Source organism: Oncorhynchus nerka, linkage group LG19 (assembly GCF_034236695.1).
Source record: "Oncorhynchus nerka isolate Pitt River linkage group LG19, Oner_Uvic_2.0, whole genome shotgun sequence".
Lineage (NCBI taxonomy): Eukaryota > Metazoa > Chordata > Actinopteri > Salmoniformes > Salmonidae > Oncorhynchus > Oncorhynchus nerka.
Window position 1 is genome coordinate 45,362,596 of NC_088414.1, and position 15,136 is coordinate 45,377,731.

At 45.8% G+C, this 15,136-nt stretch overlaps 1 protein-coding gene across 3 annotated transcripts in view; it reads left to right on the plus strand.

Annotated features, from left to right (window-relative positions):
• grik1a (glutamate receptor, ionotropic, kainate 1a) overlaps positions 1-15,136 on the plus strand; it is a 151,764-nt gene that overhangs the window by 122,135 nt on the left and 14,493 nt on the right. For all 3 annotated transcript variants that reach the window (XR_010460040.1, XM_065004980.1, XM_065004979.1), the window contains exon 15: positions 8,868-9,085. Coding sequence is in view for 2 of the 3 variants with exons in the window: in XM_065004980.1 (XP_064861052.1) it covers positions 8,868-9,085 (218 nt within the window). In the remaining variant the exon portion in view is untranslated. The remainder of the gene's footprint in view (positions 1-8,867; positions 9,086-15,136) is intronic.

Consider the following 15,136-nt stretch of genomic DNA (forward strand, 5'->3'; position numbering starts at 1 on the left):
CTCCCTGCCCTCTCCGTCTCCCTGCCCTCTCTGTCTCTCTCTCCCTGCCCTCTCCGTCTCTCTCTCTCCCTGCCCTCTCCGTCTCTCTGCCCTCTCCGTCTCTCTCTCCCTGCCCTCTTTGTCTCTATCTCCCTGCCCTCTCTGTCTCTCTCTCTCTGCCCTCTCCGTCTCTCTCTCCCTGCCCTCTCAGTCTCCCTCTCCCTGCCCTCTCTGTCTCTCTCTCCCTGCCCTCTCCGTCTCTCTCTCTCCCTGCCCTCTCCGTCTCCCTGCCCTCTCCGTCTCTCTCTCCCTGCCCTCTCCGTCTCTCTCTCCCTGCCCTCTCCGTCTCTCTCTCCCTGCCCTCTTTGTCTCTATCTCCCTGCCCTCTCTGTCTCTCTCTCTCTGCCCTCTCCGTCTCTCTCTCCCTGCCCTCTCAGTCTCCCTCTCCCTGCCCTCTCTGTCTCTCTCTCCCCTGCCCTCTCCGTCTCTCTCTCCCCTGCCCTCTCCGTCTCCCTGCCCTCTCCGTCTCTCTCTCCCTGCCCTCTCCGTCTCTCTCTCCCTGCCCTCTCCGTCTCTCTCTCCCTGCCCTCTCCGTCTCTCTCTCCCTGCCCTCTCAGTCTCTCTCTCCCTGCCCTCTCCGTCTCTCTCTCCCTGCCCTCTGTCTCTCTTTCCCTGCCCTCTTTGTCTCTATCTCTCTGCCCTCTCCGTCTCTATCTCCCTGCCCTCTCCGTCTCTCTCTCTCTGCCCTCTCCGTCTCTCTCTCTCTGCCCTCTCCGTCTCTCTCTCTCTGCCCTCTCCGTCTCTCTCTCCCTGCCCTCTCCGTCTCTCTCTCCCTGCCCTCTCTGTCTCTCTGTCTCTCCCTGCCCTCTCTGTCTCTCTGTCTCTCCCTGCCCTCTCTCTCTCTCTCTCTCCCTGCCCTCTCTGTCTCTCTCTCCCTGCCCTCTCTGTCTCTCTCTCCCTGCCCTCTCTGTCTCTCTCTCTCTCTCTCTGTCTCTCCCTGCCCTCTCTGTCTCTCTCTCTCTCTCTCTGTCTGTCTTTCCCTGCCCTCTGTCTCTCTCTCTCTGCCCTCTCTGTCTGTCTCTCTCTCTCTGTCTGTCTGTCTGTCTCTCCCTGCCCTCTCTCTCTCTGTCTCTGTCTCTGTGTGAGGTTTCACTGTGGTACAGAAACAACTGTCATGGAATTGACAAACCTCTCTTGCACAATATCTACTTTTTACTGTTTTTGTTGTTGTTATGGTTGCTATACTCACACTCTCTTCATCATGCACATGACTGAACTATTTAAAAAATAGATATATTTCACCTTTATTTAACCAGGTAGGCTAGTTGAGAACACCTTTATTTAACCAGGTAGGCCAGTTGAGAACACCTTTATTTAACCAGGTAGGCTAGTTGAGAACACCTTTATTTAACCAGGTAGGCTAGTTGAGAACACCTTTATTTAACCAGGTAGGCTAGTTGAGAACAAGTTCTCATTTGCAACTGCGACCTGGCCAAGATAAAGCAAAGCAGTGTGACACAGACAACAACACAGAGTTACACATGGAGTAAACAACAACACAGAGTTACACATGGAGTAAACAATAAACAAGCCAATAACACAAAAAGTCAATGACACAGTAGAGAAAAGAAAGTCTATATACAGTGTGTGCAAAAGGCAATAAATAGGCCATAGGAGCGAATAATTACAATTTAGCAGATTAACACTGGAGTGATAAATGAGCAGTTGACGATGTGCAAGTAGAGATACTGGTGTGCAAGCAGAAAATTAAATAAAGCAGAAAATTAAATTAAATAAAGACAGGTAGATTGGGTGGGCTATTTACAGATGGACTATGTAGAGCTGCAGTGATCGGTTAGCTGCTCAGATAGTTGATGTTTAAAGTTGGTGAGGGAAATAAAAGTTTCCAGCTTCAGCAATTTTTGCAATTCGTTCCAGTCACTGGCAGCAGAGAACTGGAAGGAAAGGCGGCCAAATGAGGTGTTGGCTTTAGGGGTGATCAGTGAGATATACCTGCTGGAACGTGTGCTACTGGTGGGTGTTACTATGGTGACCAGTGAGCTGAGATAAGGCGGAGCTTTACCTAGCTTAGACTTATAGATGACCTGGAGCCAGTGGGTCTGGCGACGAATATGTAGCGAGTGCCAGCCGACTAGAGCATACAGGTCGCAGTGGTGGGTGGTATAAGGGGATTTGGTAACAAAACGGATGGCACTGTGATAAACTGCATCCAGTTTGCTGAGTAGAGTGTCGGAAGCTATTTTGTAGATGACATCGCCGAAGTCGAGGATCGGTAGGATAGTCAGTTTTACGAGGATAAGTTTGGCGGCGTGAGTGAAGAAGGCTTTGTAGCGAAATATAAAGCCGATTCTAGATTTGATTTTGGATTGGAGATGTTTAATATGAGTCTGGAAGGAGAGTTTACAGTCTAGCCAGACACCTAGGTACTTATAGATGTCCGCATATTCAAGGTCGGAACCATCCAGGGTGGTGATTCTGGTCAGGCGTGCGGGTCCAGGCAGCAAACGGTTGAAAAACATGCATTTGGTTTTACTAGCGTTTAAGAGCAGTTGGAGGCCACGGAAGGAGTGTTTTATGGCATTGAAGCTCATTTGGAGGTTAGTTAGAACACTGTCCAAACAAGGGCCAGAAGTATATAGAATGGTGTCGTCTGTGTAGAGGTGGATCAGTGAATTGTCCGCAGCAAGAGCGACATCATTGATATGTACAGAGAAAAAAGTCAGCCCGAGAATTGAACCCTGTGGCACCCCCCGATAGAGACTGCCAGAGGTCCGGACAACAGGCCCTCCGATTTGACACACTGAACTCTGTCTGAGAAGTAGTTGGTGAACCAGGCGAGGCATTCATTTGAGAAACCAAGGCTATTGAGTGCCGATAAGAATATGGTGATTGACAGAGTCGAAAGCCTTGGCCAAGGATGGATATAGGTCTATAACAGTTTGGGTCTAGAGGCAGGGCAGGATGGATATAGGTCTGTAACAGTTTGGGTCTAGAGGCAGGGCAGGATGGATATAGGTCTGTAACAGGTTGGGTCTAGAGGCAGGGCAGGATGGATATAGGTCTATAACAGGTTGGGTCTAGTGTGTCACCCCCTTTGAAGAGGGGGATGACCGCGGCAGCTTTCCAATCTTTAGGGATCTCGGACGATACGACAGAGAGGTTGAACAGGCTGGTAATAGGGGTTGCAACAGTGGCGGCGGATAGTTTTAGAAAGAGAGGGTCCAGATTGTCTAGCTGATTTGTACTGGAAGACAGTGGAGCCACATGACAAAGAACACCTGTTATTAGACTCTAGTGATGTATAGACTTAGTTGTACAGAGACAGGTTGGTAGAAGAGAAGTCACAACTCCGTAAACAGAGATAAACGTTGCTGCTCAGCCCCCCCCCCCCCCCACACACACACACACACACACACACACCTTTCCGTAAACAGAGATTAACGTTGCTGCTCAGCCCCACACACACACACACACACACCTTTCCGTAAACAGAGATTAACGTTGCTGCTCAGCCCCACACACACAAACAACACACACACACACACACACACACACCTTTCCGTAAACAGAGATTAACGTTGCTGCTCAGCCCCACACACACACACACACACACACCTCTCCGTAAACAGAGATAAACGCTGCTGCTCAGCCCTCTTTGACAGCTCTATATTAATGTGATCTATCACAGCCCTCGGAGTCCCTCTCCTCTCCTCATCTCTCTCTGTCTCACACAAACACACACTCACACTTGTATAACTAACCTTGTAGAGAAACACAATTCAGTCCCATTCAAAATCCTATTTTCCCTAACCTTATTAACCCAAAAATAACTAAACATAACCCTAGCTCCTAACCCTAGCTTCTAACCCTAGCTCCTAACCCTAATTCTAACCCTAGCTCCTAACCCTAGCTTCTAACCCTAATTCTAACCCTAGCTCCTAACCCTAGCTCCTAACCCTAATTCTAACCCTAGCTCCTAACCCTAATTCTAACCCTAGCTCCTAACCCTAATTCTAACCCTAGCTCCTAACCCTAGCTTCTAACCCTAATTCTAACCCTAGCTCCTAACCCTAGCTTCTAACCCTAATTCTAACCCTAGCTCCTAACCCTAATTCTAACCCTAGCTCCTAACCCTAGCTCCTAACCCTAGCTTCTAACCCTAATTCTAACCCTAGCTCCTAACCCTAGCTTCTAACCCTAATTCTAACCCTAGCTCCTAACCCTAGCTTCTAACCCTAATTCTAACCCTAGCTCCTAACCCTAGCTTCTAACCCTAATTCTAACCCTAGCTCCTAACCCTAATTCTAACCCTAGCTCCTAACCCTAGCTTCTAACCCTAATTCTAACCCTAGCTCCTAACCCCTAACCCTAGCTCCTAACCCTAATTCTAACCCTAGCTCCTAACCCTAATTCTAACCCTAGCTTCTAACCCTAATTCTAACCCTAGCTCCTAACCCTAGCTCCTAACCCTAATTCTAACCCTAGCTCCTAACCCTAACCCTAGCTCCTAACCCTAATTCTAATCCTAATTCTCTCTCTCTATTTCTCTCTCTATTTCTCTCTCTCACACCTCCCCCCTACACACACACCCACACACACCCACCCACACACCCACCCACACACACACACACAGTGGTTGACATTCAGTCTATACCACTCAGACACACAGACCCCTTGCAGCTCCCCCACTCCCCTGTTCACCAGACTACAGTGAACTCCAACAGTATAGGGTTAGGGTTTGTTGTTCTTGTTTTGGCTCTGTACTCCAGTACTTTGGATTTCAAATGATACAATGACTATAAGGTTAAAGGTATGATGTGTGTAATGGTGAGAGGTTAGCATGTCTTGGGGGTTATGATATTTGTGCGTCAAATTTTCTTACTCGTCATTTATTCAGGCTCAATAACCATGTTAGCGTCCACATTACTGTAAAAGTGTTTAGAAACATATTCTATCCAAAATACATGATTTACTATTCATTTCTATTGGACACAGAATAATCAGAAACACAACCAGAACAAACAGCAAATGATAGCTAGGCTAGGCTAGGATAAGGTATGGCTAGGCTAGGTTAGGCTAGGCTAGGATAAGGTATGGCTAGGCTAGGATAAGGTATGGCTAGGCTAGGTTAGGCTAGGCTAGGATAAGGTATGGCTAGGTTAGGCTAGGCTAGGATAAGGTATGGCTAGGCTAGGCTAGGCTAGGAATATGGGACATAATACTTACAGTTGAAGTCGGAAGTTTTACGTACACTTAGGTTGGAGTCATTAACTTGTTTTTCAACCACTCCACAAATCTATTGTTAACAAACTATAGTTTTGGCAAGTCAGTTAGGACATCTACTTTGCGCATGACACAAGTAATTTTTCCAACAATTGTTTACAGACAGATTATTTAACTTATAATTCACTGTATCACAATTCCAGTGGGTCAGTAAGTTTACATACACTAAGTTGACTGTGCCTTTAAACAGCTTGGAAAATTCCAGACAATTATGTCATGGCTTTAGAAGGTAATTGGCATCATTTGAGTCAATTGGAAGTGTACCTGTGGATGTATTTCAAGGCCTACCTTCAAACTCAGTGTCTCTTTGCTTGACATCATGGGACAATCTAAAGAAATCAGCCAAGATCTCAGGGGGGGAAAATTAGACCTCCACAAGTCTGGTTCATCCTTGGGAGCAATTTCCAAATGCCTGAAGGTACCACGTTCATCTGTACAAACAATAGTACGCAAGTATAAGCACCATGGGACCACGCAGCTGTGATACCGCTCAGGAAGAAGACGCGTTCTGTCTCCTAGAGATGAACGTACTTTGTTGCGAAAAATGCAAATCAATCCCAGAACAACAGCAAAGGACCTTGTGAAGATGCTGGAGGAAACAGGTACAAAAGTATCTGTATCCACAGTAAAACAAGTCCTATATCGACATAACTTGTAAGGCCGCGAAAGCACACCATGCGATTATTACACCATGCGATTATCTGAGGACAGCGCCCCGCATACAAAAGCATGAACAAAAAAAATTATACCAGGCAGGTGCGCCACGAAAGTCAGAAATAGTGATCAAATAAATGCCTTACCTTTGAAGATCTTCTTCTGTTGGCACTCCAAAAGGTCTCAGCTACATCACAAATGGTCCTTTTGTTCGATAAAGTCTTTATATCCCCCAAAAAATCAGTTTAGCTGGCGCGCTCCAGTCAATAATCCACCAGTTTCCCTCCTTTAAAATGAATCCCAAACGTTACCAATAAACTTCTCCAAACGAGTCATACAATGTTTAATCAAACCTCAGGTCCTCTAATACGTAAATAAATGATACAATTTAAGACGGAGAATCGTTATTGTCTTTACCGGAGATAAACAACAAAGAACAAGATCTCATCCACGCGCATGAAAACACTACAGCCAAAATGGGAGCCACTTAGAAAAACTACGAAATCTAGCTCATTTTTCCAAAAACAAGCCTGAAACTCTAAAGACTGTTGACATCTAGTGGAAGCCCTAGGAACTGCAATCTGGGAGGATTTTGCCTCATAATAAACATGACAGGCATTGGAAACACTGGTAGGCTGAACATTTTGGATGGTTTCTCCTCGGGTTTTCACCTGCCAGATCAGTTTTGTTATACTCAGACATTATTTTAACAGTTTTAGAAACTTTAGAGTGTTTTCTATACATATCTACCAATTATATGCATATCCCAGCTTCTGTGTCTGAGTAACGGGCAGTTTATTTTGGGCGCGCTTTTCATCCAGACGTCAAAATACTGCCCCCTAGCTAAGGTATGTAAACTTCCGACTTCAACTGTAAATACCGATGTATTAGACGTTAGAAGTTCAAAACAGCGAGTGCAGGCTTAACCAAAGAGGTTAAGGACAACAAAGTCAAGGTATTAGAGTGGCCATCACAAAGGAGGGACTGGTGTACTTCGCAAAATAGATGGCATCATGAGGACGGAAAATTATGTGGATATATTGAAGCAACATCTCAAGACATCAGTCAGGAAGCTAAAGCTCGGTCATAAATGAGTCTTCCAAATGGACAATGACCCCAAGCATACTTCCAAAGTTGTGGTAAAATGGCTTAAGGACAACAAAGTCAAGGTATTGGAGTGGCCATCACAAAGCCCTGACCTTAATCCAATAGAACATTTGTGGGCAGAACTGAAAAAAACGTGTGCGAGCAAGGAGGCCTACAAACCTGACTCAGTTACACCAGCTCTGTCAGGAGGAATGGGTCAAAATTCACACAACTCATTGTGGGAAGCTTGTGGAAGGCTACCCGAAACGTTTGACACAAGTTAAACCCCACAGGATGTAATGTTTGAGTGACAGGAAATAGAATTTGAATTCAGTGCAATAATCAAAGATTATGGATATACTGACAAGATACTTGTCTCTCCGCCCCTAACAATAGGAGTCGTCCACAAAGCGACATGGCGGACTGTCTAACTCCCGCCCATCCCGTCTTTGGATTGGCGGATACATTTTGAATATTTGAATGTTGACATCAACCGCCTGTATTCATTGGAGAGAGATGCTATGCTGCTAGCCTCATGTCATGAATATGCATAGCCATCTCGAGACAACTCAAAGATGCCAGGATGTCACCTGTTCTACTTATCAGTAAACCTCTATTCCAGAAAATGCATCTCTTTGACGCTTCCTCTCTGGTGCAATTCACCCAGTCATAGAACATGAGTTTATTGAATCTGACAGGTCACACTTCCAGGTACCAATGTACAGTATGTATATAACAACATGTTTGATGTTTTAGGTACAAGATGTACTGTATATTTCTATAGACTACAACCTAAAATACAATAGAAGAGGCATTTGAATTTCATTGAATTCCATTTCCTTTCATTCAAATTGCTCAATTAGTTTCTGAATTGAGCACAACCCTGGTATTTGTGTGTGTGTGTGCGTGTACCTAGCTTCTCTGCATATGGTCGCTCTCTTTTTTGTTGTTCTCTCTCTCTCTCTCTCTCTCTCTCTCTCTTCCCCCGCCCTCTCCCTCTCTCCCTCATCTTCCCTCTCTCTCCCTCTCCTTCCCTCCCTACGCTTCCCTCCCTCTCTCTCTCTCTCTCTCCTTCCCTCCCTCCCTATCCTTCCCTCCCTACCCTTCTCTCCCTCTCCTTCCCTCCCTTCCCTTCCCTACCCTTCCCTCCCTCTCTCTCTCTCCCTCTCCTTCCCTCCCTACCCCTCCCTCTCTCTCTCTCCCTCCCTCCCTCCCTCTCCTCTCTCCCTCCCTCCCTCCCTCCCTCTCTCTCTCCTTCCCTCCCTACCCTTCCCTCCCTCCCTCCCTCTCTCTCCCTCTCCTTCCCTCCCTCCCTATCCTTCCCTCCCTCTCTCTCCCTCTCCTTCCCTCCCTCCCTATCCTTCCCTCCCTCTCTCTCTCTCCCCTCCCTTCCTACCCCTCCCTCCCTCTCTCGCTCTCTCCCTCCCTACCCTTCCCTCCCTCCCTCTCTCTCCTCTCCCCCTCCCTCCCTCTCTCTCTCTCCTCCTCCCTCCCTTCCCTCCCCTCCCCCCCTATCCTTCCCTCCCTCTCTCTCTCTCCCCTCTCCTTCCTACCCCTCCCTCCCTCTCTCGCTCTCTCCCTCCCTACCCTTCCCTCCCTCCCCCTCTCTCTCTCTCTCTCTCTCCCTCCCTCCCTCCCTCTCTCTCTCTCCTTCCCTCCCTCTCTCTCTCTCTCCTTCCCTCCCTTCCCTCCCTCCCCCCTTCCCTTCCCTCCCCTCTCTCTCTCTCCCTCCCTCCCTCCCTCCCTCTCTCTCTCTCTCTCCTTCCCTCCCTTCCCTACCCTTCCCTCCCTCCCTCTCCCTCTGTCCCTATAACCATCTCCCCCCGCCTGCTGTCTTTACCCAGGGTCAGAGTTGATGCCTAAGGCCTACTCCACCCGTATAGTAGGAGGCATCTGGTGGTTCTTCACCCTGATCATCATCTCCTCGTACACGGCCAACCTGGCTGCCTTCCTCACCGTGGAGAGGATGGACGCCCCCATCGACTCGGCTGACGACCTGGCTAAACAGACCCGTATAGAATACGGATCAGTCAGGGACGGGTCCACCATGACCTTCTTCAAGGTGAGTGTGTGTGTTTGTGTGTGTGTGTGTGCGTGTGTGTGAAATGGGGGAGGAGGGGGGGCTGTAGGTGTGTTTGTGTGGAGAGAATGGACGCTCTGATAGACTCCACTGATGGCTAAACAGACCTGTATAGAATACAGCTGGCTCAGGAAGGGGTCCACCATGACCTTCTTCAAGGTGAGCGTGTGTTAAATGGGGGGGGGGGGGGGGGGTTGAGGCTGACATTTTTTGCTCTTGTTACCTTTCTTTAATTGTTTATGGAGGAACGTTTAGCTTTAACCAGATATACTGGCCAGACGCATAGAGCCGTGTATGAGTTCACAGTGTGCGACCGGTCTCCCTCTTGTTAGTTTACCAATAATATTCCCGGTTAACTTTTAGATTTATTTAATTTAATTTCACCTTTATTTAAATCAGGTTGAGAAGAAGTTCTCATTTTACAACCTGGCCAAGATAAAGCAAAGCAGTTGCAAAACAATAAACACAGAGTAAATAATAATAAATAAACGAACAAACAGACAAACGCACAGACGCACAAACACAATAGAAAAATCTGTGTATGGTGTGTGCAAATGTAGTAAGTTTAGGCTATAAATAGGCCATAGTGGCGAAGTAATTACATTTTTAGCAATTAAACACTGGAGTGATAGATGTGCAGATGATGAATGTGCAAGTAGAGATACTGGGGGTGGAAAAGAGCAACAAACAAACAAACAAACAAACAAAAAATATGGGGATGAGGTAGTTGGGTGGGCTATTTACAGATGGGCTGTGTACAGTGATCGGTAAGCTGCTCTGACTGCTGGTCTTTAAATTAGATTAAAAGACCCCATCTCTACATCTCTCTGTAGTTTCTACTTCAACCCAACCCTACTGTGTTCTCTTATTCAATACCTCATCAGTCCTCCTAGTTTGAATGACCAAAACATCACCCGTAATATTTGTACGCTATTAAAATGCTCGTAATTTTCTCTCATCTCTCTTAACTATCGGGGAGAACAGGCTGAGTGGGCGGGGAGTTTATATTCAGGAACTCGTTTTGACTGACAGCTTCTTCTTTTTTTTTTAAAGATCCTTGTGGTGGTTGCCAGGTAACAAGGTAAACAATGAGTCACGTGTCATTCTGACTCTCATCAACCCATTTTTTTTTCTCTGACAAATGCTCTCATGGTCAACAGAGCTAATCATGGACTGTTGTCTATCAGACAAACAGCAGAAATACACCATTTAAATGATATTGTTTTGTAGCTAATTACAGAATACACTTCTTCATCAAAATGAGTAAAGCCTGAGTCACCTGAGAAGGTTAGCCATAAGGGAATGTACAAGTATACGATACTGTGTACTGGAATGAATCCAAGTGTTTGTGACACAGGGAGATGGGACTAGTAGCTTCATAATCAAATCTACGTACCGTCATTGTTTATACTTTGGTCACCTTACTTTGTGAACTGGTTTCATACAAATATCATCCAATTTGATGAAAAACATGATTTTTCACCGTTTCGACCTGACCTATTCCACGATGTTCTGTTATCTTCACACCTCAGCCATTATAGTTATTTTAATTTGTATTTTATTTAACCTTTCTGGAACTTTTATTTGACCTTTATTTAACTTTGCAAGTCAGTTAAGAACAAATTCTTATTTACATTGACGGCCGACCGGGGAACAGTGGGTTAACTGCCTTGTTCAGGGGAACAGTGGGTTAACTGTCTTGTTCAGGGGAACAGTGGGTTAACTGCCTTGTTCAGGGGAACAGTGGGTTAACTGCCTTGTTCAGGGGAACAGTGGGTTAACTGCCTTGTTCAGGGGAACAGTGGGTTAACTGCCTTGTTCAGGGGAACAGTGGGTTAACTGCCTTGTTCAGGGGAACAGTGGGTTAACTGCCTTGTTCAGGGGAACAGTGGGTTAACTGCCTTGTTCAGGGGAACAGTGGGTTAACTGCCTTGTTCAGGGGAACAGTGGGTTAACTGCCTCGGTCAGAGGAACAGTGGGTTAACTGCCTTGTTCAGGGGAACAGTGGGTTAACTGCCTCGTTCAGGGGAACAGTGGGTTAACTGCCTCGGTCAGGGGAACAGTGGGTTAACTGCCTTGTTCAGGGGAACAGTGGGTTAACTGCCTCGTTCAGGGGAACAGTGGGTTAACTGCCTTGTTCAGGGGAACAGTGGGTTAACTGCCTTGTTCAGGGGAACAGTGGGTTAACTGCCTTGGTCAGAGGAACAGTGGGTTAACTGCCTTGGTCAGAGGAACAGTGGGTTAACTGCCTTGGTCAGAGGAACAGTGGGTTAACTGCCTTGTTCAGGGGAACAGTGGGTTAACTGCCTTGCTCAGGGGAACAGTGGGTTAACTGCCTTGTTCAGGGGAACAGTGGGTTAACTGCCTTGCTCAGGGGAACAGTGGGTTAACTGCCTTGCTCAGGGGAACAGTGGGTTAACTGCCTTGCTCAGGGGAACAGTGGGTTAACTGCTTTGCTCAGGGGAACAGTGGGTTAACTGCCTTGTTCAGGGGAACAGTGGGTTAACTGCCTTGTTCAGGGGACAGTGGGTTAACTGCCTTGTTCAGTGGGCTGAACGACAGATTTTTTACCTTTGTCAGCTCGGGGAATCGATCTAGCAACAATTGATCTAGCAACCTTATTCCGGTATACAGTGAGTATACCAAACATGAAGAACACCATCCTAATATTGAGTTGCACCCCTCATACACCCCCCCACCACCCCCTTTAGCCCTCAGAACAGCCTCCATTCGTCGGGGACATGGACTCTACAAGGTGTCCAAAGCGTTCCACAGGGATGGATGCCCATGTTGACTGCAATGCTTCCCACAGTTGTGACAAGTTGGTTGGATGTCCTTTGGGTGATGGACCATCCTGTTGCTTTCCTTATTGTTGCTTAAAACAACAACATACACTGAGTCTACAAAACATTACGGACACACTGACTAATATTGAGTTGCACTTTTGGCCTTCAGAACAGACTCAATTCATCAGGGCATGGACTCTCAACAGAAAGCGTTCCACAGGGATGCTGGCCCATGTTGACTCCAATGCTTCCCACAGTTGTCAATTTGGCTGGATGTCCTTTTGAGTGGTGGACCATTCTTGATACACAGAGGAAACTGTTGAGCGTGGAACAACCCAGCAGCGTTGCAGTTCTTGACACAAACCGATGCACCTGGTACCTTCTACCCTACCCTGCTCAAAGGCATTTCAATATTTTGTCTTGCCCATTAACCCTCTGAATGGCACAGATACACAATCCATGTCTCAATTGTCTCAAGGATTAAAACTCCTTCTTTAACCCGTCTCCTCCCCTTCATCTACACTGATATGAAGTGGATTTAACAGGTGACATCAATAAGGGATCATATCTTTCACCTGGATTCACCTGGTCAGTGTGTGTCAAGAATGAAAGAGCAGCTGTTCTTAATGTTTTGGACACTCTGTATAGCAAGACCCATAAAACATTGTGCTTAGCATTGTGTGCGTCATTGTACTGTACAGTGTGTGAGTGTGAGTGTGTGTGTGAGAGAGAGTGTGAGTGTGTGTGTATGTGAGTGTGAGAGAGTGTATGTGTGTGTGAGAGAGAGTGTATGTGTGTGTGTGTGTGTGTGTGTGTGTGTGAGTGTGAGTGTGTTAGATAACCTGTGAGGCTCCTCCAACCCTCCACCCCGTGGCGGTGTGTGGCCCAGCAGGGTTGATCCGCGTGGGGCTTTATCCCTCAGATTGCAGCGTCTGATTGGATGGGAGGGAACAGGGTTGTGGAGGGTGGGGCTTTATCCCTCAGATTGCAGCGTCTGATTGGATGGGAGGAAACAGGGTTGTGGAGGGTGGGGCTTTATCCCTCAGATTGCAGCGTCTGATTGGATGGGAGGGAACAGGGTTGTGGAGGGTGGGGCTTTATCCCTCAGATTGCAGCGTCTGATTGGATGGGAGGGAACAGGGTTGTGGAGGGTGGGGCTTTATCCCTCAGATTGCAGCGTCTGATTGGATGGGAGGAAACAGGGTTGTGGAGGGTGGGGCTTTATCCCTCATATTGCAGCGTCTGATTGGATGGTAGGGAACAGGGTTGTGGAGGGTGGGGCTTTATCCCTCAGATTGCAGCGTCTGATTGGATGGGAGGAAACAGGGTTGTGGAGGGTGGGGCTTTATCCCTCAGATTGCAGCGTCTGATTGGATGGGAGGGAGCAGGGTTGTGGAGGGACACAACAAATTGAAACAGCGGGAGATTTAGCACACAGCTGTCCTGTTTCCTTTCACTGGGAGGGACACACACACACACACAGAGAGAGAGAGGGAAGGACATAAACGCACACAATCAACAGGACCTCAGCCAGCCTGGGACTCACAGAGAGAGGGAGTTACTATCAGACACAACAAGCTTGATGCTTATTATGTTTATTTATTATCTATAAGGATGAAACTGACCATAAACAAAATAGATGGAAATGTTGTCTTCCTGTCATTTAATAGTTCTGACACAAGAACTTCAGTGTTTATTTATCAGGTCACAATGCATAGTAATAATTTATTTATCAGGTAACAATGCATAGTAATAATTTATTTATCAGGTCACAATGCATAGTAATAATTGTTTTATACACATTGTATATGCTCACACTACCGTTCAAAAGTTTGGGGTCACTTAGAAATGTCCTTGTTTTTATTTTTGAAATAAAGGTTTTTTTGAAAATTGTGTCCCACTAAAATAACATCAAATTGATCAGAAATACAGCGTAGGCATTGTTAATGTTGTAAATGACTATTGTAGCTGGAAACGGCTGATTTTTAATGGAATAATTACATAATGCAGTATCTACAGTTTACAATTGGCTCATTCATCCCCCCCTCCTCTCCACTGTAACTATTCCCCAGGTCGTTGCTGCAAATGAGAACGTGTTCTCAGTCTACTTACCTGGTAAAATAACGGATAAATAAAATAAAATAAAACATAGGTGTCAAGGCCCATTATCAGCATCCATCACTCCTGTGTTCCAATGGCACATTGTGTTAGCTAATCCAAGTTTATCATTTTAAAAGGCTAATTGATCATTAGAAAACCCTTTTGCAATTATGTGAGTACAGCTGAAAACTGTTGTCCTGATTAAAGAAGCAATAAAACTGGCCTTCTTTAGACTAGTTGAGTATCTGGTGCAACAGCATTTGTGGGTTCGATTATAGGCTTAAAATGGTTGCTGATAGTGGGCCTCTGTACGCCTATGTAGATATTCCATTAAAAAATCTGCCGTTTCCAGCTACAATAGTCATTTACAACATTGACAATGTCTACACTGTATTTCTGATCAATTTGATGTTATTTTAATGGACAAATAAAATGGTTTTCTTCCAAAACAAGGACGTTTCTAAGTGACCCCAAACTTTTGAACGGTAAATGTATTAGAATACCTTTTTTTTTGTCCAACAGACATCTAAGATCTCCACCAATGAGAAGAGGCCTTGTTGTTGTTGTCCATTACAAATCTAAGATATCCACCAATGAGAAGATGCCTTGTTGTTGTTGTCCATTTAGAAATCTAAGATCTCCACCAATGAGAAGATGCCTTGTTGTTGTTGTCCATTAGAAATCTAAAATCTCCACTAATGAGAAGATGCCTTGTTGTTGTTGTCCATTAGAAATCTAAGATCTCCACCAATGAGAAGATGCCTTGTTGTTGTTGTCCATTTAGAAATCTAAGACCTCCACCAATGAGAAGATGCCTTGTTGTTGTTGTCCATTAGAAATCTAAGATCTCCACCAATGAGAAGAGGCCTTGTTGTTGTCCATTAGAAATCTAAGATCTCCACCAATGAGAAGATGCCTTGTTGTTGTTGTCCATTTAGAAATCTAAGATCTCCACCAATGAGAAGATGCCTTGTTGTTGTTGTCCATTAGAAATCTAAGATCTCCACCAATGAGAAGAGGCCTTGTTGTTGTTGTCCATTAGAAATCTAAGATCTCCACCAATGAGAAGATGCCTTGTTGTTGTTGTCCATTTAGAAATCTAAGATCTCCACCAATGAGAAGATGCCTTGTTGTTGTTGTCCATTAG